The following is a 26,930-nucleotide window of genomic DNA, read 5'->3' as shown; positions in this document are numbered from 1 at the left end:
TTACAGTGATATGTTTAAACGTAATTGCTATTGTTTATTTGGCTTTCTTGAAAGTAAACGTTCAAGCCTCTCAATAAAGGATAACATTTATAATGGTTTGTTTACTGACAAAATGCCTCGAACTTTGCCCCTACCGCTGAAATATGTACGCGTGAGTAACTGAAGCAAACTGAACACGAGTAGAAGTATTTTGTCAGTTTTTTAAAACATTGTTTTCTGTTTTGTTTATTCATCTGAAATTAATTGTCGCTGACGTAAGTTTTTAATAAATATTTCCTCATTAAATATTATATCATCTTTATTCGTTTTTTTTGTTTTTCTTAAAGAAAATCTTACATGAGCCTGCTAGTCATGCAAGACAGCAAGATGGCGTTGTTTAAACGAAAAAAAGATGATTGTTGAACAAATGACTCCTCCAATAACGGAATACAGTTCTGAAAAAAAATACTTTTATTGTTTTATAATAAGGTCTCAAGCTCTTCGAGCTTTAAAATGATTCATAAATGGCAGTAAAGGTCAATTGCACAACTAAACGACTTTCTTTTTTCTAAAGAAATGTGTGTAACTAATGGCAAATACGCTCTTGTTACGGCAATGTCAAAGAAGTATGACGCCTACGTCACGAAATAATCATACACTCCGTCTCGCTTCACGTTTGATGAGAATGGCCAATACACTGGGGATTCATCAAATAATCATAGCACCTTTAACACTGATTAATATGGTATTCAAATAATTTGAAAAATACTGCCCGATGATTCAAAATGTCCAATCATTGTCAACTTATCATTTTAATTTAACAAACAAAAACAATTTATAAAGTCGTTTAACTAATTGGATGACAACATATGTATTACATAATATTTACTCAGTTACTCATTCACGACTCAAAACGAAGGACAAACTGTTTCGTTCACAACTAATAAAGAGTAAGTCACTGAAATGATAAAAAAGACAACACGTCTGAAGAACTAGCTCGTTTATACGCAGTTTGTAAATGACTAACCTTTACAGTTGAAGTAATGGTTCTAGATTGTTAGTATGTACTTACAACTATAAATAGTTTGATACGACTACGTCGCATATCCATTTATTTTAAGGAATTGCAATTAACAATCTTTAAGTTTTTAGTGGTCTACATTTTATTGTGAAAACTACCGACTTACTGGGCCAGCCACTGTTTGTCATCACCGCTTTACATGATTAAAGTCAATAAAGGCTGACTGACGATTTATTGAACTAACTGTCTGCAGAATCACTGCCTTATTATTGGACAAACTGTTATGTTGGCCACTAATATACTTAACAGTTGCTAAAAGAAACAAGCTATTTTTACGGTATATTGTTCAGGTGGGTTGTCAAAAGATGGTGTAATCCTGTATGCTATCATTGACACCATAATCAATATAAATATTAATGATGCTGTTTTACTGTCCTATTGTCATCTGTTCTTATATATAGAGGACAGTTGATTTCAGTGTAGGGTCGCATTTTATTTCTCATGAGTTGTCTTTTGATCATAAATAAAAAACAATCTTATACTGAAAAAAAATGCTTATTTTCGGAAGTATTTCTTGGCATTTTGATATATATGTTTCAAAATACCCCCTTTGTGATAAACTGACTACTACGCCGCTACTAGTGGGACGACCCTTCCACAAAGTTTTGATTACATATAAAGTAGCTGTCATTTTTGTTTCCGTTCTCTATTTCTGTTCTCATTTTCTGTTCTCTATAAGGTTTCTAAAGTTCATTTTTTCTTGCTGTTTAGTGCAAACATTTAATGAATATTTATCAATGAATTTTTAAATTAACGCATCCATGTTCTTAATAATTAATCACTGCAAAAAATGCTTTTAAATTGAATGGGTCGTGAATACATTCAAATTACACTGCTTAATTACACGTCATTTACTGTATGAAAGGTCGAACGAGTAATGAAAACAAACATAATTTGACATTGGATTTTAAACAGTTTTCCAAGCTTAAGCTTAGGTTTCATGATATAAGAGTATTGAATAACCCCTCAGAGATCAGTCTGATTCGCTAGAAGACGAATCGTTTTCCAGATTGTTTTGGTAATTTCTAGGCGTGAGTGGGATAAAACAATTAGTTTATTGTTGTATGAATTTCATGGACTACAAAGCCATACAGTAACTTGATAGATAATGTAACACCAAATTAGTTTCATCTGTTGAGTATGGAAGCAAATGATCGAATAGCATTAAGTTCTAGAAACCGTTTGAAAAACAGGATTACCATTTTTTTAATATATTTATTTCTAATCATGTTTTAATGTAACCTTTTTTAAATATAAAATTTTGGTCAACATTTACTGGTTTTAAAGTGATTTGTTTGGTTTTGAAAAAGGGAAGTAACTACACTACATTTGAAAAGTAGAGTTTCTTAAAATTGATATTTTTACTTCTTAGCTTGTTGTGAAAATATCTAAAATAAATTTCACGCATATATATTTCATCGAAAAGCATAAAATAATCGTTTTCTTTACTGATCATATTGGAGCCAAAACAACACAATACTCATAAAATTAAGTAGAAACATATAATCAAGCAATTTTTGTCAGCAAAAAGATATGATATAAGGATATGAAATGGCTTAATCTCATCTTTTTAATAGACACTTTAGCATCATTGAAACCCTTGTAATGGCTGCACGTTGTTTTTTCGTGTCACAGATTTATAAAATTTCAATAAGTATGGGGATTAATATTGATCAATGGCGTATGCGGATTGGATGCTTTACACAAATGTGTGAGGATAATTAAGGTTTTAGTTCTTCCAAGTGGTTTTGTTAAACTGAAAATAACTCTCAGGTTAGCCACGTGTATCTTGGCTATATTACTGGTATGTGGTGACATTGAATCAAACCCTGGCCCTCCTAAAACCGATGGCACCCGGCGAGCTGCAACCAAACAGAACAGGGGATCGGGAAGAGCTGCCGCAAGTGACCAGCAGGAAGTGTATCAAGGGGAGTCGCCCCGACCCCTAAGGCCATCCCAGGAAACACCCATTATGGAGACGCGGCAACAACGTATATCGTCATACACCACTCAGACAACAGCGCAGGCACCATTAACCTCGCACACCAACGTTAACAGTTCACATGAACCTTCGCACATCATACATTCCTTAAAACAATGAAAAGCGATTTAATCACTCAGAACCAACGTGTCTCTAGTGACATTAATGTAATTAATCGCAAAATCGATGACGTTCTTACTACGGTACAGGAGCTAAAAACGGATTATCATGAACTGAAACAGGAAAACATAAAACTTAATAATCAGATGTCAGAATTACAGAGCAAGCTTGATCAAAAAGAAAATCAATCAAGACCTAATAATCTCAGATTCACTGGCATTCCAGGAAATATTAACGAGAGATGGGATACTACAGAACAAAAACTGAGGGATTTTCTTAATACGACATTACATTTTGGTCAACAAGCTAAACAGTTTGAGATTGACCGTGCGCACAGAGTGAAATCAAAGGACCCTACATCATGTACAATTATAGCACGCTTCAATAAATTCAAGGACTGTCAAACTAGTAATGACAAAGCAAGCACTGTTTTCAAAGGTATGCGCAATCCACAATATCTAGTACAACAGGACTATAGTGACCGTGTAAAAAGACACCGGCGAATACTCGGGGAGCGAATGATCCATGAACGCCAGCAGAACAAATATGCGTCCATTCGTTATGACAAGTTGTATGTGAATGATTCTATTTACAAATATGATGATAACAGTGATCAGATTGTTTTCATTGGTAAACGCTCATTCACAAGGCCACGTGTTAGATCGCTGCATGGAGATGAACCCGTTCTCGATGCGAGCATACCATTGGCTCAGATTCGGCGCGAAGACCGTGACGTTGGAGCACGTGGTCCATCAACACCAATCAGCGATGTAACGGAAAAAACCGATGATGATATTTTCTCCGATTCGACCACGGACTAGGAATTAGGCCGAGGCACATTGAATACGTACTCAAGTAGAACCACACATGTAAACATTGCCACGTGGAACATTGGTGGACTAAATAAATATAATGATAAAATTAGTGTAAAGCGGTTTTTAAGTTCATATGATATCATTTGTTTATGTGAAACATGGAGCATGATAACAGGCGAATTCGATAGTTTTTTAGATTCATATTTTCATTTTGATAGTGTTAGATGTATGATAGGTAATGCTAAACGTAATAGCGGGGGAATACGTGTATTTATTAAGCATTCTCTGTATACATTGAACATATTCAAACGCTTATTTAAGCATTTTGAAGATTGTGTTGTTTTACATGTCAACTTATCGTCATTATATCAATGTAATGATATTATTATGTATTTCGCATATGTTTCGCCAGAGGGTTCCACATATTACGATAGGAAAACTGATAAAAATGGCATATTACAGTTGTTTGAGCATTTCGAAATTATAAGACACGATTATGCAGATACTTTATTATTATTGTCAGGTGACTTTAATTCTCGTACTAACGACTTCTTAGATTTTATACCCAATGATAATCTTAACTTATGTATTTGGCGATGTAGAATATGAGGGGAGTTATTTTGAAATGCCACGAAACAATAAGGATATAATTCGGGGGAATTTTGGAAAAACATTAGTTAATTTTAGCTGCATTTTTGACGTTCATATTCTAAATGGTAGATTCCCGAGCGATTTAAATGGAGAATTTACATGTTTTTCAAATGATGGTGTCAGTACAGTCGATTATATGATAGCTTCCTCTGACCTTTTTCAATATATTACAGGTTTTAAAGTGCTAAATGCAGATGATTCTGATCATTTTCCAATCTCATGTGTGTAAAACCTGAAGTCCAAGGAATTATCGCAAACTACGGTTATGACTGATAGCATAAATGCGACTAATGATAGATACAAGTGGCAAAATAATTTGTATGATACCTTTATAGAAAACAAACGTAACTTATAGCATGCTCGTAATGCTCTTATTTTACAATCAATGAATGATGGTATAAATCAATGCATAGAAGTACTGACAAAAATATACTATGATGCTGGAAATTGTATGAAAAGCAAAATTAAATATGTGTCAGACCAACCTCCATGGTGGGACGAAGAATGCTATCAACTTAAACAATTAAAAAACACTGCCCTACGTGCATTTCGTCATTCTCATAGTAGCAATGACCTTAAAATATATAAAGATAAGCGCAACGCGTTTAAAAACTGTTGCTGTGTGAAGCAATACGATTATCAATGTAAGAATAGATTTAAATTAGTAAACAGTGCAAAGCCAACATCATTTTGGAAGCAATTGAAACTTGGTACAAAGAAATCGAAAGCTGGGTCTAGTATTGCTGCCAACGACTGGCACGATTATTTCAGAAGCCTTCTCTATGATGAAAATGCAGTATTGGTTGATCCGAATAGTGAAAATGTTCATGATTTTATAGACGAAAGTGCTAGCACACTTAATGATCCTTTTACTTTATCGGAGGTAGAATCTATTTCCAAACTAGTAAATAATAAAAGTTGTAGGTTAGATGGAATTCCGTCTGAATTTTATAAATATACATGTTCTGATATAGGACCTTTTTTCTTGTTATTATTCAATAAGCTTTTGTCAACAGGAGTGTTTCCACAATCTTGGGGACAAAGTATAATATGCCATGTTCATACATCTGGGTCAAATACTGTACCAGGAAACTACCGTGGTATATCAATTACAAATACCATGTATAAGATTTTTCTGGTGTTGTAAATAAAAGACTTTATAATTGGGCTGAGCAAAATAATAAGATTGATGAATGTCAAGCTGGGTTTCGTCGAAATTATGCCACGGTTGATAATATATTTAGTTTACAAGCTATGGTTCAGAAATACCTTTCAAAAAAGAGGACGCTTTTACTGTTTATATGTTGACTTTCGTAAAGCTTTTGATAAAATTAACCACGTAAAACTATTTCAATCACTTAGAAATTTAGGTGTATATGGTAATTTTTTAAGAGTCTTGAACTCTATGTACTTTAACCTTAATTCATGTGTGAGAACAAATGGTGGGGTAACTAATTCGTTTCCCTGTAATATCGGTACGAGGCAAGGAGATAAATCAAGTTCGACAATCTTTATCCTCTTTATAAATGAGTTATCTGCTCTTTTAAGAGAGAAGTGTGGGTCTGGGATTTTCATCACAAACGATATACCAGATATAATATGTTAAATGTTCGCAGATGACATTGCAAATTGCGCCGAAACAACATTAAAACTACCGCAGCAGCTCAATACAATAGATGAATTTTGTCTTAATTCCGGTATGGAGGTGAACCTTGAGAAAACAGAAATTATTGTATTTAGAAATGGTGGACCTTTAATGAGCTATGAAAAATGGCAGTTTCGTGAACTTAACGTTAAAACTACTTCAGTTGACAAGTATATGAGACTTCTTTTTACTCCACAATTGTCTTGGACATCAGCTAAAGAAAAGTTGTCGGCTCAGGCACAAAAATCTATATTTGCAATTAAACATTATCAAAAGCCCTTCGGTTATTTCCCAACCAAAGAACTTTTTAAGATATTTGATACCATGATTAACCCTATTTTATGTTACGGTTCTCAAATTTGGGGAAATGAGTTTAGTCCAAGTATTGAGTCTGTACATAATGACTTTTGCAGGAAGCACCTTTGGGTAAATAAGACTACGAACACCTGCATGGTTCTTGGAGAGTGTGGTAGATTACCATTGTGTACATCATATTTTTCTAATTGTATGAGATATTTTTGTAAATTACTAAGAATGACCAATACTAGATATCCGAAACAATGCTATTTAATGCTTAAATCTCTTGATGAAGTTGGACGAACTTGCTGGGTAACAAATATTAAAAAACATGTTGTTTACATATGGATTTGGATATATTTGGATAACTCAAGACGTTGGAAGTGTTAACGTTTTTTTAACAATCTTTAAACAGAGAATTATTGATTGTTATAACCAAAACTGGTTTGAATCTGTAAATAATTCTGTTCGCTGTTCTCATTACAAAAACTTTAAAACACTGTTGAATGTTGAAAGATACCTATCAGTAACTATACCATTTAAGCACAAGATAGCACTTTCAAAATTTCGATGTTCAAACCATAAATTGAGAATAGAAACTGGTAGGCATCAAAACATACCAAAAGATGATCGTATATGTACTTTTTGTTATGATAACGAACATTTATCTGTCTTAGATTGTGAATATCATGCATTTTTGTCTGTAGAAAGTATGACAATATAAGAAGACAATATTTGTTTAATTGGTACTCTGCTGGTATAGATTTAAATGACTTTTATAGCCTTATGAAAACAACTAATTATGAGACTCTAAGTAAGTTGTCTTTCTATGTATATCATCTTCTTTTCTTTTAGAAATTAAAAATTAAAAGGATATACTCATGTTTGGATATATGCTTAAATTCCCTTTCTTGACACAACTCGTATATTATTTGTTTTATTATGTATGTCACGTATTTTGGGCCGGTGGCCTTTGATTACTTAATAAATTTCTTGACTTGACTTGACTCGTAAAATAGTTCTCGGTGGTGAACACTGCGTGTGTCCTAAATGCACTCCATATTCACCGTTATCCCAGACTGTAAAGTTACGTATTGTCAACACGACACGGTCAGGTTGAATATCAATAGAGTAACGAGGTAAGGTAGTGTCTATATTATTATTATATTTCCACCATCGGACCAAGCTTGTGTCTCGACTTCTGATATTTAAAAACACGAGCCTCACATCTTGACCTGGATTTATTTGGTCGGTATTGAAGGCCCGTAATGTGTCACATACTGAAAATAGCATATTGAACGTTGAAAAAAAATGTATGTTGCTATAGTTAAGATAATTGAACCTTATAACATACATTTTGTTATAACGGGACTTTAGTTCAGTATCATTTTGTGATAGATTTATAATCACAAAAAACTAAAACATCGCACTTTTAAACTTAGGGTTTTAAAAATATTAATTAGCATTTTTGGATGGTCAGACATAAAGCAATTGACTATCTTTTACCATCAATCTCCATATTTCCTTTACATAAACAACGGTATATGTTCTGAGAGAAATATAAAACGCCCCTGTCTAAACACAAATCATATTGCGAGTTCATTTTGTTCATGATCTAACAATTTACTCTTGTTTTTATGTTCAGCAAATATTTTTGTCCAAAACACTTGATGAACATAATGTATGCAACGTATAGAATTGAATGTACAATCATCAAGGTGTTTTTGCGGCATCTCAAATACATACGAATGTACAGAAGCATTTAAAGCTAATCCTACATGAAACGTGGATAGAAGAAATTGGCTTTTCTAATAGTTGTCACTTTTAAGCATCAATTATGTTGAAAGTATCTATGAGCTTATTAACATATCACGTGATGAGCGCCGCCAGTCTATTTGTATTCGAGGCAATGAATGACGCGATATTTGCCTCATATGTCATATTTACTATAATATCAATTCCTGCTTGTTGCGGTTCTCATGATACTGATTTATTTAGTGTGATATAATACCATATGCGCTCGTCAAACACATCATAAACAGGAAAATAATGATAAAAGACGACTTCAAAATGTACAGTCTATTTACTCATGTGATGTAATTGTTATGTGTAAACGTCGTCAAATAAAGTGTCTTAATTGCGCACTGATGACTTGGTAGACAAAACAGAATATAAACAATGTTGAAAATGACAAATATATAATCCATCTTTTCTGCTAGGGATTTGACTGAGATTTCAATCAGGATGTGTACATGTTATCCTCCAGTTTTACAGCTATTAAACGATAAGGAAAGTCTCTTTTTTCTGCTACTTACGACACTTCAAATGAACAGGATGTAGAGTGGATTTTAAGTATGACATTGAATCATTTACAAATTAAAAGGAAGGTGTCGGATTTTGATAGTTCATTTGTATATGTTAAGGAATAAAAACACTGGTTGATTTAAGGTTGAAAACCTCTAAATACTCTTCTTTGATAGCAAAATGATAGTCTTGTTGATAAAGCATCTCCATTTCAACCAGTGCAGCCGTTATAAACACCCAACTGTTGACAAATTGCCATTAAATTGTGGTGTAGACATTTGTGTTAAATGTTTTTAGTGTATATGTGTCACAAAATAGTACTAATAGCCGCCTACCATCTCGTAATGGATATCGTGCCTGACCTCAGACTATGAAGACACGGACACCGCATGCTGTCCGTGAAACAATTGGTTTTACGTTTGTTTTCTTATTGTTTTCTTATTAGTTTTATACGGAAAAATATGTGTAAATCTTATCAAATTGCCATGATATATTTAACAACATTTTCGCATTATTGCACCAAAATAACGCGTCTTTAATATTTATATTGTGCGCTGCTTTTCTCTTCAAAAATCGTTGTTCATTTCTTGATAAGTTTCCGTCAATGGATAACCATCTTGGTTATAGAACATGCTACAGAACTACTATTCAAACTTCAAGTACAGATATTGTGAAAATACTTTAAACCAAACACCAAACTTGGTGCTGATTCTTGCAATAATTGCATTGGAAGCTTTGAGCGTCTATACTCAACTGAAAACCTGACATTTTTGTGTTATTCATATACATATGCATGTTTTCATGTCTACACCATTGCTAATAATTTAAATATTTTCTAGCCTATAAATAAAATTTGATTTAATCGCTTACCATCATGGGAAACAAAATGCAAGGTCACAAAAAATGCAATCAAAATGAATTTAAACTCTTAAAAAAAAAATAAAACAAATAAACCGTTGTAGACAAGTCATCATTGGTAATTCATTGTCTAGCAGTTACTGGATCAAATAAAATAACTAACAAGTTAAACTGTAAGATATTATGATATATTAGTGCCTGCAAATGGTAGCATTTATTGTAATACAGAACGACTGAATGAAAATTATCTTCTATTTAACTTATTGAAATAGAACCATGGTATGCAAGAATGATAGCTGCAGAGCTTGTGCTTTTAAACAATAGTTACAACGGCATGTCTCATGCGTTTTTAAAGAGAATGATTTCTGCCTTGCTGGTACTTTTTTATAATAGAATGAGAACTCCAGTGCTTGAGTTTTTTATGCAAAAATGATAACTGCAGTGCTTGTGTTTTAAACTAGAACTATAAATGCAGTGTTTGTGTTTTTAATACATTAATATTTACTGTAGTGCTTGTGTTGTTATAAAAAATGATAATTGTAATGCTTGTGATTTAAAAAAAGAGTAAATGTAGTGATTGTGCTCTTGTACAAGAATGATAACTGCAATGCATGTGCTGTAATACAAAAACGGAAACTGCACTGCTTGTGTTAATAATACTAAAATGAAATCTTGTGTCTTTTACGTAATAAAAATAACTGCAGTGTTTTTAAGATTTTACCACATTGTCGACTCAACAATGCGCACAAACGACTAACTTTCTTGTTTCAGTAACTTTTAAAGATAGATTCACTTAAGCAAGTACCTTGAAAGATTAATTGAATAATGAAGACGCATAAAAGAGAAACCCATTCACTATAATAAGATCGTTTACATGCGTATTTAAAACGACTTACTTTTACAGTTTAAATATAGCCATATAAAACAAGTAGTTTTAAGGGACATAGTATAATCATGGGTTTTCGGAAGATGGCGTTTTTATGTATTAAATGAATTGAATCATTTACCCACGATAAATATCGATATTAATGATACTGTTCACATGCTGTTTACAACATAGAATATAGGTAAATCACACTAATTACAGTTTAAATCTGGAGTGTATTCACCGTCACGGTTATCTTCAACTGTGAAGTTCAGTATAAATAATGTGACACAGGGTTGTTGACCGTAAACTGAAAAAAACGCTGTAAAGTGGTGTCTATTTTTAATATTTGTTTCCACCATCGGATTTAACCTGTCTTTCGACTTCTGATAATTAAGAAATCCAGCCTCACATTGTCACTTGGATTGATTTGATGGGTTATCAATGAGTTTTAATGTGCCACATTCTACAAAAAAAAATGAAAGTTAATAACAAATTTCTGTTGCTACTATAATCGTGATTGCTGACACTTCTAACATAAATAAACTTATTTTCACCTTTTACTGATCATATTTTACTGATATTTAACATTGTTTAGGTTCTCAAATGTCATATTGACTCCATTTGTTAACATCAATCTCTGTGTCGTCTTTATATATACACCGGTGTTTGTTCTCAGAGAATTATGACACGATTCAGTCTAAACATAAATCATATTCCGAATTCATTTTGTTCATTATCGAATTATACAAAAGTGTTATAATATGCAGAAAATAATTATTTTATTTTCTCAAAACCACTTGTTAAAGACAAAGTATGGAACAGTTTAAACAACTGAATGCACAATCATCAGGGTATTTTGTTTTGAAATCAAATGCGGCTTCACAAATACATAATAATATATAGAAACATTTAAAGCAAACCCTACATGAAACGTAGATAGACGAAATGTGCTGTTCTTATAGTTTTCAGTTTTAAAAGTCATGTCAATTATGTTAAAAGCATAATGAACTTATTAACATATCTCGAGATGATCGCCCCTAGTCTATTTGTAGTCGAGGAAAGGTATGACGCGTTATTTCCCTCTTACGTCATATCTTCTACAACACCCATTCCTGCTTGTTGCGGTTCTCACGAGTTTTACAGTCTGATATAAATACAATATGCCCTCGTCCTACACGAATTGAAAAGGGGAAATAATGATAAAACAAGACTTTAAATGTAAAGTATATTTTCACATTTGAGTTATTGTTTTGTGTAAACGTCACTTAATAATAATTAGTGTCTTACCTTCACATCGATGACTTGGTAGACAAAATAGAACATAAACAATTTTACAAATGAAAATCATATAATCCATATTTGCTGCTTCGAATTCACTGTGATATCAATCAGGAAATACACACGTTATTCTCCATTTTTCACAATCATTAATAGCTACTTATGACACTTTGAATGAAGAGGATGTAGTAAGAGTGAATTCGAAGTATAGAAAAGTAAACTGCAGATAATGTGTTTATCCTTCATGAACTAAAACAGTTATGTGTGGGCTTTTTGTGCAAGCTAGATAACAGCCGTGCGTGCGTTATTTATTGAGAGTTGATGCAGTAGGTGTGTTTGATGTGCACGAGATAAATGCAATACGTATGCTTCATAAACATGGGAGAGTACTGGCATATGCATGGCGAACAGTAGCCGTTTTCGTTGCCGCAAATTGTCATATTTTCTCGCCCAGAAAACAAACTCCCGAAACATCAGGACACAAGCATGAAATCATAAAGCTCATCTACTAATTGCTAAGATAATGAATGCGAGGACATGAAACTTTTACAATTTGACAAAGGATTCGTAGATGTTGACAGAAATATTCTAATATCAGTGCGACACATTATATTTGTAACTATATCATAACAGTAGAAATGCGTTACTGCTATTCTACTTTGTTTTACTGCTGTCATCAGTGCAAATCTTAATTGTACGTTGTGACATTTTGATAAAATTTAATATAATTTAAAAAATGAAGTGTCTACAAACATTTTGAAATATAGGTCAGAATCATACGTTATTGCATGAGAGTATATTAACACAATATAATAAAGAAGACGTAGTTAAAGGAACATTGTAATATAGCAAAGTAAATATAAGTAAATATTCATCAGTATGGACATGAACAATGATTTGGCGACTAGTTTAACAACATCAGTTACGACCCTTTACAAATACATCAAATTTTAAGCAAAATAAATAAATCAATGCTATTGTTACAGCTTCAGTTCTTATGTATGATTAATGTTCGCACTTGGTCTCTGTAAAGGATTAAATTTATTATATATTAAGTATATGTGACCTCGGTCTCAACCAATTAAAAGGGAGCAGAACTACGTTAACAGAAACACATAAGGCTTACAAAGCATAATAGCAACGCTACATCAATTAACAAATAATAATCGGGTCATTTTCCACTCATGTAACTATTCGTCTAACACAGATCCTTTCATTTTAGCTGTCTGAGCAAAATCGATTGACACGTATGTTGTTCCGACGTCTAAATTCACTGCTGGCTTCCCTCGTGTGGAACCCTCTGCTGGAAGATCAAGATCAGCGTAGATGAGTGCTCCATCCTCGGCCTACATTGAATTAAACAAAACAAAAACGTTCATCAATTCGTTACGACTATGTGATAGTTAATTCAATACTTAAATTAAAATTACGTGTAGTTGAAGACAATTTGACTATATGGAGTTTAAAAGATATTCTCTACAAGGAGATTAAAACACATTCACTATAAGGAGATTAAAACATACTACTAACTACAGGGAGACATAAGATTTGTACAGGGAGTAAAAACAGAGTAATAACGCGAAGAGTTTAAGATATTGGTAACATGGCTATTTAGACATATAAGTACAGGAAGTTTTAATGAAATTCAATACAGGGAGTATAATGCATATTTACTACAAGGAGTATAAGGCATGTACATTACAGGGCAAATAAGGCATGTACACTTCAGGGAGTTTAGGACATATACACTACAGGGAGTATAAGGCATATACACGACAGGGGGTATAAGGCATATTTACTACAGGGAGTATAAGGCATATTTACTACAGGGAGTATAAGGCATACTTACTACAGGGAGTATAAGGTATATTTACTACAGGGGGTATAAGGCATATACACTACAGGGGGTAAAAGGCATATACACTACAGGGAGTATAAGGCATATACACTACAGGGGGTATAAGGCATATACACTACAGGGAGTATAAGGTATATACACTACAGGGAGTATAAGGCATGTACACTACAGGGAGTATAAGGCATATACACTACAGGGGGTAAAAGGCATGTACACTACAGGGAGTATAAGGCATATACACTACAGGGAGTATAAGGCACATACACTACAGGGGGTATAAGATATATACACTACAGGGGGCATAAGGCATATACACTACAGGGAGTATAAGGCATATACACTACAGGGAGTATAAGGCATATACACTACAGGAAGTATAAAGGAATATACACTACAGGGAGTATAAGGTATATACACTACAGGGAGTATAAGGTATATACACTACAGGGAGTATAAGGCATGTACACTACAGGGAGTATAAGGCATATACACTACAGGGGGTATAAGGCATGTACACTACAGGGAGTATAAGGCATATACACTACAGGGAGTATAAGGCATATACACTACAGGGAGAATAAGACATATACACTACAGGGGGCATAAGGCATATACACTACAGGGAGTATAAGGCATATACACTACAGGGAGTATAAGGCATATACACTACAGGAAGTATAAAGGAATATACACTACAGGGAGTATAAGGTATATACACTACAGGGAGTATAAGGTATATACACTACAGGGGGTATAAGGTATATACACTACAGGGAATATAAGGTATATACACTACAGGTGTTATAAGGTATATACACAACAGGGAGTATAAGGTATATACACTACAGGGAGTATAAGGCATATACACTTCAGGGAGTATTAGGAATATACACTGCAGGGAGAATAAGGTATATACACTACAGGGAGTATAAGGTGTATACACTAAAGGGGGTATAAGGCATATACAATACGGGGAGTATAAGGCATATACACTACAGGGGGTATAAGGCATATACACTACATGGACTATAAGGTATATACACTACAGGGAGTATAAGGCATGTACACTACAGGGAGTATAAGGCATATACACTACAGGGGGTATAAGGCATGTACACTACAGGGAGTATAAGGCATATACACTACAGGGAGTATAAGACATGTACACTACAGGGAGGTTAGGATATATACACTACAGGGAGCATAAGGCATATACACTACAGGGAGGTAAGGACATATATATATACTTCAGGGAGTATAAGATATAATCCCTACAGGGAGTATAGAATATACACTACAGGGAGTATAAGGCATATACACTTCATAGAGATTAAGACATATAACTACAGGGAGGTTCAAAATTATTTGATACAGGAAGTTTTAAACATGTTTAATACAGGGTGAAAAAGACATGTTCACTACAGGGAGTATAAATCATATTCAATACAGGGATTATAAGACATATACATTACAGGGTATATAAAGCATGTACACTATATGGAGTATATACACTAAAAAATTATAAGATATATACACTACAGGGAGTATAAGATATATACACTTCATGGCTTTTATGGCATGTAGACTACAGGGAGTCAAGTAGAAGGAGTTTAAGACGTATTCCCAGCAGGAAGTTCAAGACATATTCAATTCACTAGCGGTATAATTACTACAGAGACTCGCAGACATATTACCTACAGTGAATGTAAGATGTAATTATTAGTACAAAGAGTTAAAGACATACTAAATACGGGAAATTAAAAAAATATATATACTACAGGATGACAATTTCCACTAAAGGAAGTCGTTTTACCTACACAGAGTTAAGTTTAAGATATTTTAAATACGGGGAGCTTCAGATGTATTTACTACTGAACGCCACACTATTGAAATTTAAAGACATATTTTCTGTCGTACCTGAGGTTTTGTAGTTTGTCTCTTTTCCTTTTTAACAATACAAGCGTACTCAACCGGTTCAGCAATAGCTTCCGATGGAGCATCACCGTGATTGGAACCAGCCAGATTGTCGTACACGGGACCTTTTCACAAATATGAATAATTGAACATTTTTTCTATTTAACTATGAAGACCTATTTTATATCTTAAATGGCATTTGTAAATTCAAACTTGTAAATTTCTGCTTTCATCGTAGTTATTGTCAGTAATATTACCATTCCATTAACCTAGTGCCTTCAGTAATAATCGTTTTGTTTGTTGATTTTTATATATAAAATGGTATTATATCAATAAAAAATCAGTGACAATACTGCTAGAAACAATGCTTATGTTTTGTGGTACACAAGTATTAAAAATTTAAAGAGAGCATTCCGAAAGAACAAAGAATGAAAGGTCATATTTGAAATACAACAGTTTACATGCAATTACCTAGCGGTTGAAAACTCCTGCAAAAGACATAAGCGTGAATGATTACAATTTAAAATTACACAAACACCAATCCTTCATCTACAGTGTTCGTCCCTTACACAATCTGTATAGGTTTCGCCATCAGTAAAAATACATTTTTTTTAAATTTAATATCAGGCAATTTCAGCAATTGATCGTGTTGAGGGACGTACATGTTTTATCTATGCTACGATCCTAGTTAGTTTAAAACAACAAAACAGCTACTAATTCGAACAATTTTGAAAATCCAAGCCTACATTAAATCATTTTATAGCGTTACTAATAATTGTTTGACACGTTTATCAGTCACGTTTTAATTATGTTTAATTGCAACTCCAATTTGAACGGTCTATGATGTTGTAACAAGCAGTTTTCACATTGGAAACGGCATTAGTTTCTTCGATATCTGACCCTATAAATGTAAACGACTGACTTAAAATTAAATTAGAAAAAAACTTACGGTTGTCGCTCCTGAATTTGCACACTGTAAGAACCTTCTCTCGTCGGGGTTTTCTTTCTTCTTCTAGATAACACCACGCACCCGACAGCTACCAACACGATAATTAGCACCGCTAGGCAGCCGCAAATAATACCGATCAACATGGAGGAAGAGTTGTTTTTACCGGTGGATGATGACGTAGGCCTTGTCATCGGTATTGTTGTTTTAAATGGCTTTTCTATAACAAATAATTTTGATATCTGAATCGATGAACATTCGACAATTATCCCGGCGAGGTGTCATTTGGGTGCATAAATACATAGAAAATTTGAATCGACAATATACACTAAATGCAGTCAGGGGCTGGTATGGACGATTCACTTTAAGTTGTAGGGCTTGTTTTCAGACGTTTTATAGCCTTTATTATTTTCCCAAACTACTAAATGTATCATTGTTTTACATTATAATTTCCAATGAATCTTTAAAACAATATGGCCAAATGAGTATACAAAATCAATGTTTTCCTGACGCAGATATAGATAAAATGCGTATGCCAGTTTAGTAATTTCTCAGTAAGTCTGAACAGTGGGTTATCTCCGGGTTTCCCAAACACAAGACCACATTCTCGCGCAACATCGTGAGGATGATGACTTAGCATACATGTTAAATCAATTTTCTTCACAATCATTGTAAAATGAATGAGGACTAAGCTAAAAGTTGATACAAATACGTGTAACACTTAGTGTTTAACTTTAACGCTATTGAAAAAATAAGTTTTTATAACGTTATAACATTTAAAAAAAATCGTCTTTCGATAAAACCACAAACCCGATGGTTTAAACAACGGTGATCAGATCCACGAGACAACCGAAAATGATTCCAATCAACATGCTCTCCATTCATTGGTAAGGAAGGCTCTTATTCCATGTTGATATAAACCATTCACGATTACTAAGAGAGATAAGCAATACATTCTCTTTAGCATCAAAGCAGATGTTCACCCAAGTGTACATACCTTTGACCAAGATGAAAACTTCATTTACCGCCGAACCAATTGTGTTTTTCGCATTACACGTGAAATTATGGCGACCAGTTGAGTGATATTGCAAGTTCAGTTCTAGGCTATCTTCATTCCGTTTACCTGAATAAGCAAATGTTAGTTATACATATAAAATCTGATGACTTCTTTCCCTTAGTAATAGTAGGAGTAATTATCAGGTTTTTTTCAACAAACTTATAGTAAATGCTTTGTACGTGTATATCGTATTCTTTAAAAGCAAAATGAAATACGTTCTACAATTTTTAACTAATCAGACACATACAAGTACCTATTTTATTCGAAGAAGTGTTTGACCAGACAATCTCAGCTGCTGGGTTTGCGTCACATTGACATACAACGCTTATACTGTCATCCACGTAGGTAGTTACTGAAGAACTGGGAGAAAAACTGATGAACGGCTTGTCTGAAACCGTGAAAGAGCACATCTGGCCGATTGATCAGAACTTAATGAAAATTAAAACGTGATAAACATCATTGTTATCTTTCAAATGAAAAAAATGATGACGTGATAATATAGTTTAATAAAATGTGAACAGGTGAAACAGTTGTCTCACATTTTATATAAAAAAAAACTTCAGATCACATGTACATTCATTAAACAACAACAGCAATTCAAAAGTTTCAAAACTTTTTTGTTGCTGAGCTTCTGTTATGCCTAAATCCACGTGCATTCAAATAGAATCATTGTTACAGCTTTGAATGCTTCATTTCATTTATGCCTATATCCATATGCCTTCAAATGGAATCATTGTTATAGCTTTGAATGCTTGGCGTACTGTATTTTGTTTTAAAATTAGCATTTTATGTTTACCATTAAATACAAATTGTAAAAAATGTAGTTTTAACTTACAAGTAATGTTGATTTTATAGGTTTTGATTACTTTGATCTCTGGGAACTCAGGATTTTCTATGTAACATGATAGTTGTTCTCCATTGTTATGTCGAGTGAGGTTGGCAGATAACATCTGCAAATGGAGAAGGATCATAATCATTTTAACATTTGATTCTGTAATACAATACTGAATATTATTACAACGAAAAGAATCATACACGGGCCATTTAATGTATGCTACCATCTGCAGAAAATATCAAGCAGTAAACTAAATATGGCAAGCAGAAATATATCTTAAAGCTATTATTAAAATTGTTAGATTGTTTGTGGCATGCTAAATAATTTTTACACAAAACACAACATGATATACCAATCACATATAAAGCTTCACATCATTGACGGTGCTATTTAAGTAACAGTTAAGCGATTCTCAAATGTCTTCCCGCTTTAATAAATTATATTTAGCTGCTTGTTCCTGCTTGTCGAAGATAAGTTGATTTAACACACATAGTGTTAAGTGTAAGAAAAAAATGAGCTTTATTAAAGCATAAAACGATTTGTTATAAACAAAAAAACACTCTAACACTAGATCCAAAGGGCCATGTTTGCATAACTACACTTTTGAATAACGCTTTAATCTTTAAACGTTACATGTAAGTGTAAAATTCATTTTGGAAAAGAAATGTATTACCTTAGTCCTTACAAATCCAGATAATTGTTCAGCCTTTTCCTTTTCCTGGGAGGGTTCAGATTGAAAATTAGACGTGATGTTCCATTTTATTTCACTAACTGGATTAGATACGTCGCTTGTACACTGTAACCGGAGACTGGTATTACCTTTTTCATCGTTGGTTCTCTCTAATTCTTCAAGCTGTATAGACTTCGGTGGGACTGGTTTAAAAATATTTAAGTGGCCAGAAATGAATAATTGCTTGTGATGTTGTTTGCATACAAATGTACATACGGTTCATTGTTATCTGTGCTTATTAATATTGGATAAACAAGCATTGCTCTATATTTTGAATAGATTAACAATATAGTCGGTATTGATGTGTTTTATCAGGTTTTCCATGTTTATTTGTTTGATAAAACTATCTCCTTTAACTAAGATATACTTACATAAAACATCAATGGCAGAAGTCGAGTAATTTGTTTTTATTTTCGGTGTGTTTTTATCATACTCTCTAAACTCAACAAAACAAGTTAAACTCTTGGAATTGTCATATCGACTGAAAGTGATGTCTAATATTGTTTTAACATCAACTGTTTTATCGCCTTTCATTTGGGAAAAGTTGTTGCTTGTACTGTAAGTTGTTGAATTGTACATGAAGTAGAGTCTTGGCTCCGGTCGGGCATTGAAGGTTTTGCAAGTAATATGTGCATGCTTTCCTTCTTTGATCGATTCCGGCAGCGTTATTGTAGGGATCGATGGTTTCCCTGTTAAAAATATGAACTTTAATTTATTACACATTTTCTCGCTTCATATGGTCAAACATAAATTATGAGGAAATGAATTGTATTCGTAGTAAATTCACATTAAATCGGTATTCTCATCTCACAATAATGAACTACCATTGTTACTTATTGGTAAGTCTTATCAGATGTAATACAATGCAGTTGATGTCTGAATAAACAACATCGCATTTAATAGGTACAAGGAATCATTAAACTAGTTTTGCCTCTCTTTATAATAATAATAATAATAATAATAATAATAATAATAATAATAATAATAATAATAATAATAATAATAAAAATAATAATTATAATAATAATAATAATGTCGTATCAAGGTAGATTGCTGAACTAAAAGTATGCCAAGATTCACTGACAACCAATTGAACTATAATAAAATATTTATTGTCGCCAAGTAGTTTTAGTATTCAGAAAATGTTCATGATGCAACACAGTCATTCAAACTTAAGCATCATGTGACATTTGGAGACAGGTCTGTTACTGATGTTGGAAAGGGTCGTGGCCCAATCTCTATGCTTGCCCTTCTTACTAGCAATTTAACCAATGCTACATTACACTGTGTCTGATTCTCTGTTGTTTTGTTTATCGCATAGTGTAAATGTATTTTCAAGTGATACAATATGATTGAATTTAAAAACAAACACTTACGCAAAACGAGCAGAGTGATTGATACTATTGTGGGCTGTTGGCCATCTTTAGCAGCCTCGCAAGTAACGGTATGATCTGTATCATCTTCACTCGGCATGTACGAATAGAATACTCGATACAATGGCAAACCTTCCACAGTCACATTGGGGACATCTTGTCCATTTCTTTTCAGCTTCAACGCAAGGATCTTTAACAAATACATACGACTATAATGCAGATAACAATACAACCCAGGAAACACAAAGCATGTGTAACATTCTTTAGATTCTAATGTTTCGTAGAATAATCGTCTTATTTACAAGCATGAAGTGTTTTAAACAGATGCCAATAGGGAAAAAAACGTAACAAAATTACAGATTTATACTTTTATTTAGTGCCATTCCTTTAACACATTTTTGAGCGAAACAGCACTTTATCTGGGTTAGAACTCAATTATCTCCATTTATTTTTAACAATTATAGAGGAAGCATTAAAATAAGTGTCATCGTGATTCCAAGACCGTACTAATCTTGAACGGCATTCCTGGTGCGTGTTGCAAAGTTCAGTCTTTGACAGTTCATGACCGTAATAAGAAGTTGAAGCGAAGTATTAACTTACTAATCGACTGAACGGTATTATTGCTGATGACCTAATGGGCCTATCTTGATTTTGTTAGCGGAAATGTAGACAATCTAGGTAACATAATGTTCATCAAATAATGTATGGCAAATATAAATGTTACACGATGGATAATTTTGCCAATTATAATGTTCACTCATATGGCAATAGATGTTACTAACATTTTATCGGGGTCTAACATGGCCTTAACATTTAAGACATAGAACGTTCGTACTGAAATCGATCACAATATGTACATCTACTGTGGATGGAATAAAAACAAAGAAAAAATGCCTCGGAAAAGAAGTACTATGTTAAAAGCCGTCCTACATTATGCAAGTCAGCACTTTGTTGGAGCGGTCTCAGTCTGGTATATGATTTGCAAATTATACAGATGCAATATTTTTGTTATGTAACTGTTTTACCTTTCCAGGTTTAAATGACTTTTGTTTTCCCTTTCGTCCTAGTGGCGTTACTTGAAAAATGATTTCAATAAGAAGAGATGAGATGTTGTTTACCAGGTTTTTCTGGCTGATCCCAGACACAATACATTCCACGTTCATGTAGACGCCAACCGTTCCCACCAGGCATTGTGCACAATCCAATTCTGGGATGTTAACGTTGTCAGGGAATTGGGGAATAATAGATAGGACCTTTGGCTCTGAAATTTACATTACGACTGCCCAACGTATTAAACCTACATCTTATATTCATAATGCATATCGAACTATCTGGCTGATTCCCACCAGGCATTGTTCACAATCAAACAAAGATTGTAACGTCAGGAAAATTGGGGAATAATGGAAAGTATCTTCGGCTCTGAAATGTAAGCTACGATTACACAATGTATTAACCACCAACTTCAAATACATGTATGCTTGTTTCGTCATTACAACTATGTCGGAAAATATACCTTACCCCATTAAAAAACACACACAAAAAAACAACACACAACAACATCATATCGCTTCTTATTCCGAAAAAAAGAAAAAAGCAGACATGTTTATACCTTAATTTCGCTAAGATACCCCCATTGGCCAAATATCTTGTGAAGCTCTATTTTTTGACTGTTGACTAAATAAATGTTCTAAGACAGGCTCTACCAAAAATATCATCAACAATAAAATTTGATGATATAACACATACATTCTTGTCTTCCTCATCATACTTTTACAGTGACATCTGCATGTGTTTTAACGACTTACTAACCCGAAATAAGTATAGGTTATTGTTAATTTTGAAGTCTTCATGAAAATGTAATCTTCAAGACTGACGCTTAAAGCCCGCCAAATAAATGATAACGTGAAAAAAGTTGAATTAATTTTAGTTTAGTGACAAGGCAAGCCCCTTTTTAATCTAACATATGTTCTTCAGACCCCTGAAATTAGTGCGCGTGATATTTTAGTCCAGTTTTTGTTTGTTTAGCTGCAAAACAATATGCAAGTTTTGGATTCACATTTAGTTTACCGCATTTAAGACTATGTTGTTGTCGTCTGTTTGTCTTTGTTTTTATTTTTCCTTAAGACAATCCCACTTGGGCTTGTCTCTTATGCATGGCAGCCTAGATGAAGCCTTAGTCGCCATAAATAAGACTGAGACCATTAGCATAAACAGTTAAAGACACCTACCATAACGGAATAGGACTCTTTAAACTAGAATTTCATTCCCGTTGCGGTATGATAAGGTGTCAGGCAAAAATAATTATTGACTTGTTCTACTTGACTAAGTGACGAGTGTTAACATCTTCATGGTGTTTTATCGCATTAAAAGTCCAGTTCACAACAAAACTACTTTTGTATTCTTAATATTATAGGCAGAACCGCAGTATGGCAAATACCTGAACCCTTCGTACAAAAAATGTTATAAAAATATGACGCGTTCATCACAAAATAACCATACACACCATTTCGTTTCAACATAAATGTGAACAATTATTTATTGTCGATTTAATCCAATTATAACGTCACGTAAAACGCCGAAAAAGATGGAAATTGAATATTTCTATAAGTTCAGCCATCCCATTGGTTCAAAAAGATTTTCAAATATTTTTATTTCGATTCAAATATAGCAACTAACATAAAGTCGTTTAAACGGCTCGCTAACTTACTTTTACTATTATATGGACTGAACTTCTCATTTACAACCAAAGCACTTGTATAAACGACTAACGGTTTCAGTTTAACACCGTATAAGAGCAAGACACTTAAACGTTAACCCACTTAATAAGAAGCTTGGTAATGGTAACAAGTATACACTTAAACAAAAACATAGTTTGATGCTATGATGTTTTAATGGTCTACGTTGCATTTTGTAAAATGCCCAGTAACTAGGAATGCCACTGTTGATATCTCTACAGCTTCACCTGACAAAAAAGTAAAAGCTGCATTGAAATACTCCCTTCTCGTTGGAAGAAAAATATTTTTGACCATTAAAAAGGATACAAAGTCATAATAACTAACTTTTTACACGCAGTTTTACAGTTAAACAATTCTGAATAGAGGCAAAAAAGTAACAAGTGATTTTAACTGTAGCTTGTACTTAAAGGCCGAAATATTGTGTAATCATGCATTTAATCACGTGCATATGATTGATATAATTAATTTATTTCCTTCAGCAAAAAGCTTTTTTTTCGATTTCAATTGTCAAACGATTTATGAATAAAACTTTGGAAAAACATAACGTCCCTTTTTGATCAAACACTTAAAACATTTCAATATTTCTTTTTATACATGTACCTTGCAGACGATATTAGGTAATCGAATATATTTGCAGTTTTGTTTCAGAAATGATAAAAGGTTTGATTTGAAATACCTTTCACTGTAACTAAAATTTCCATAGGTGGTGAGCACTCTATGTTTCCTAAATTCATTGTGTAACCACCGTTATCTTCAGCTGTGACGTTATGTATTGTCAACGTGACTCTGTCATGGTCAACTTGAATAGAGAAACGCTGCAAGTCGCTTTCTATTATGTCAGTTCTATTCTTCCACCATCGGACCAAACCCGTGGTTTGACTTCTGATATTTGAGACCTCTACCTTCACCTGGATTGATAGGATCGGTATTTAGCAGTCGCAATGTGCCACATTCTGCAAAACCAAATCGAACATTGATAACAAAAGTATGTTCCTACAGTTAATGTTATGGCTTTATTTCCGGACCATCTTTACTGATTTACAATGACATAAAACAAACAAAAAACGCACTTTGATTGGAGCTTTAAAGATAATATTAGTATTTAAGCACGGTTACACTTAAACCAAATGACTCAACCTTTTTACATCGGTCTTCGTATTGTTTATAAACACACGGCGGTATATTATCTAAGCGAACCATATTAAATTTCCAGTCAAAACACAAACAATATAGCGAAATCGTTTGTTGCTGATCTAACAATTCTTATGTAAAATTATTATAATTAACGATGAATTGTGTTCTACTGTTAAATGAACACTTGATAAAGATAACTTATGCAACAAGTTTTACAATTGAATCGGCGTACCTTTAGCATTTTGAATTGTACGCACTCACACTTGAGCGAGCTATCGATAAATGAAGGTCTTTCATTGATGTAGGCTCATTATTTCTTGCTCAATCGAAAAGCATTTCCGGTGAAACGTGCAAGCTGGAATTTACTATCTAACACCCCATACCTGAACAGTTACCCGCAACGACGCGCCATTTCTTATTTATTTTATTGTTTAGTTTATAGAAAGTCAAGTATGACGTTTCAATAGAACGCGATCGAATATATTCATAGATGAAATTTAATCACAAAATGAGATTACATAATGGTCAAAAAACGCGGTTTTTAGAGGACCTATTTGCTGTTTAACTTGATCTTAAGTAAATACGGGTCATGACGTCAGTAGAAAGCGTCGTACGAACTTAAAGGTGAAATGCACTTCTACGTTAATTACTTCACAAATTTGGTATTCAAGGTATGCAAGGAAAGGTTGTGTTTCCGTTCTGGATTGAAATTCAACCCGATGGAATGCGTGTAAGCCGCTAATGAGGCTAGCGTCGAGACCGGAATCACAGGTTATTAGTCATACGGGTGTTTGGTAGTAGTACTTTGAGACAATTTTTAAGCATTAATAAGGCCAAATCTTAATCGAATTATAACACATACTAACCAGTAAATACAACTCCTAGAGTGTATTTTTTATCACGAGATTTTAGCATGGAACCAAATTTTATGTGAATGACCGGCCATACTGCAGTATGCCTAGGTACGCCGCAAGCTTTCAAATATTTTTTAAACCAAACGCGATCTCAAATAATACTGATATTTACTAGTATTTGAACACTGCATGAACCGCGAGTAACAAGATGGGTCGATCATACAGTAAGGATTGAAAGTTTTAATTCAGTTCCAAATGTCATTTACACATAAAAGAACTGTTACTGACATTGTTAACATGTCACGAGATAATCCCTATTATTATATACGTAGTCGACCTTTCCCCCTAACGTCAAATTTACGATAATACCTATCTCTGCTTGTTGATGTTTTCATGACTTCTACCGTCCGATATAATAACAATATGCCATCGTCATACACGCCTTGAAAGGGGAACTATTGATAAAAGACGACCTATAATGAACAATATATTTTCTATTTGAATATTGTTTTATCTGCACACGTCATTGAATTACATGTCCTGTCTTCCTGTGCACTGTTGACTAGGTAGAAACAACAGAATATGAACAATTTTTAAAATGAAAAATATAGTATCGATATTTTCTGCTTCGCCCTTGACTGTGATATTGAGCAGGATATACACACGTATCATACAATTTTCACAGCAATTAAGAGATCATGAAGCTTCTTACGACACTTCACATGAAGAGCATAAGGAGTGGGTTCGTAGTATGAGTTTGAATCACCGATATATAAAAAGGATATTGTCGGCTTCATACATTTTATTTGTTTATATTAAGGAAAGAAAATGAAGAACATGTTGAGTTAATAGTCATAAAAGCTTCTCACTTTCCCTCTCTACGTTCAAAAAAGGTCAACAATAAGTAGAATTATTCTAAAGTATGTTGATTTCAACAAAATTAAATCATAATAAACATTATAATATTGACAAATTTCTTTCAATGTTGACTATTTCCTAATTTTCTTTATATGTGACAAGTATGATAAACTCACGCAGAGCATCGGTCAACCATTGCGTATTTGATATGGTGCCTGACCTTAGACCGAGAAGCCACGAGTGCGTCATACTGTACGCGAAATAATTGTTGTAACTTATTTGATTTTGTTTTGCATATTGGTTAAATGGTTCGTATGTATTAACTTATCATATTGATATGTTCAACAAGATTTTCAGAAAAGTTCTATATTTATATCAGAACAACAGCTTAAACCCTTCTATGTATGATGACATATTCACCTCTAAATAAATTTTAATAGCTTATACTAATAGGAATCCCTCCTTGTTGCAGTGTTCATGATTATAATTTCTTTAGTGTGATATAGTTAGATGATGCCCTCGGCAAACACGCCATAAATAAGAATATAAAGATCAAAATACCGGGTCTTATTTCAAATTTAATGCTATTTTTATGTGAACAGATGTTAAATAAAGTGTCTTACCAGCGCACTGATGACTTGGTAGAACAAATAAAATATAAACAATTGTAAAAATGAAACACATACAATCCATCTTTTTAGTTTCGAAATTGACTCTGATATCAATCAGGATATATAAACATTATCATCTAGTTTCACA

The 26,930-nt window shown here is 33.4% G+C and overlaps 2 protein-coding genes across 7 annotated transcripts in view; both read right to left on the bottom strand.

Annotated features, from left to right (window-relative positions):
• LOC128234350 (uncharacterized) overlaps positions 1-12,009 on the bottom strand; it is a 22,555-nt gene extending 10,546 nt beyond the window's left edge. The window contains exon 1 of the mRNA XM_052948542.1: positions 11,887-12,009. Coding sequence (XP_052804502.1) covers positions 11,887-11,956 — 70 coding nt within the window. The 5' untranslated portion in view covers positions 11,957-12,009. The remainder of the gene's footprint in view (positions 1-11,886) is intronic.
• Positions 11,860-26,930, bottom strand: LOC128234348 (uncharacterized). Of its 6 annotated transcripts, XM_052948537.1 has the most exons (14): positions 26,795-26,929; positions 25,683-25,786; positions 24,002-24,278; positions 21,709-21,851; positions 20,594-20,780; positions 19,589-19,906; positions 19,161-19,360; positions 18,488-18,602; positions 17,906-18,040; positions 17,593-17,718; positions 16,599-16,815; positions 16,121-16,137; positions 15,653-15,774; positions 11,860-13,223 (listed from the first exon to the last, which is right to left on the bottom strand). In XM_052948537.1, exons 3-14 carry the CDS (start codon positions 24,057-24,059, stop codon positions 13,068-13,070), a joined length of 1,794 nt encoding a protein of 597 aa, XP_052804497.1. In that variant the 5' UTR covers positions 24,060-24,278; positions 25,683-25,786; positions 26,795-26,929; the 3' UTR covers positions 11,860-13,067. The 6 variants fall into 6 exon arrangements, with proteins under 6 accessions (XP_052804497.1, XP_052804496.1, XP_052804498.1 ...); XM_052948536.1 differs by lacking the exon at positions 25,683-25,786 and having other exon boundaries at positions 26,795-26,921; XM_052948538.1 differs by lacking the exon at positions 25,683-25,786 and having other exon boundaries at positions 24,002-24,233; positions 26,795-26,911.

Source organism: Mya arenaria, chromosome 5 (genome assembly GCF_026914265.1).
Source record: "Mya arenaria isolate MELC-2E11 chromosome 5, ASM2691426v1".
NCBI lineage: Eukaryota > Metazoa > Mollusca > Bivalvia > Myida > Myidae > Mya > Mya arenaria.
The sequence above is the reverse complement of the archived record's forward strand: the minus strand, read 5'-3'. Positions and strand labels throughout refer to the sequence as shown.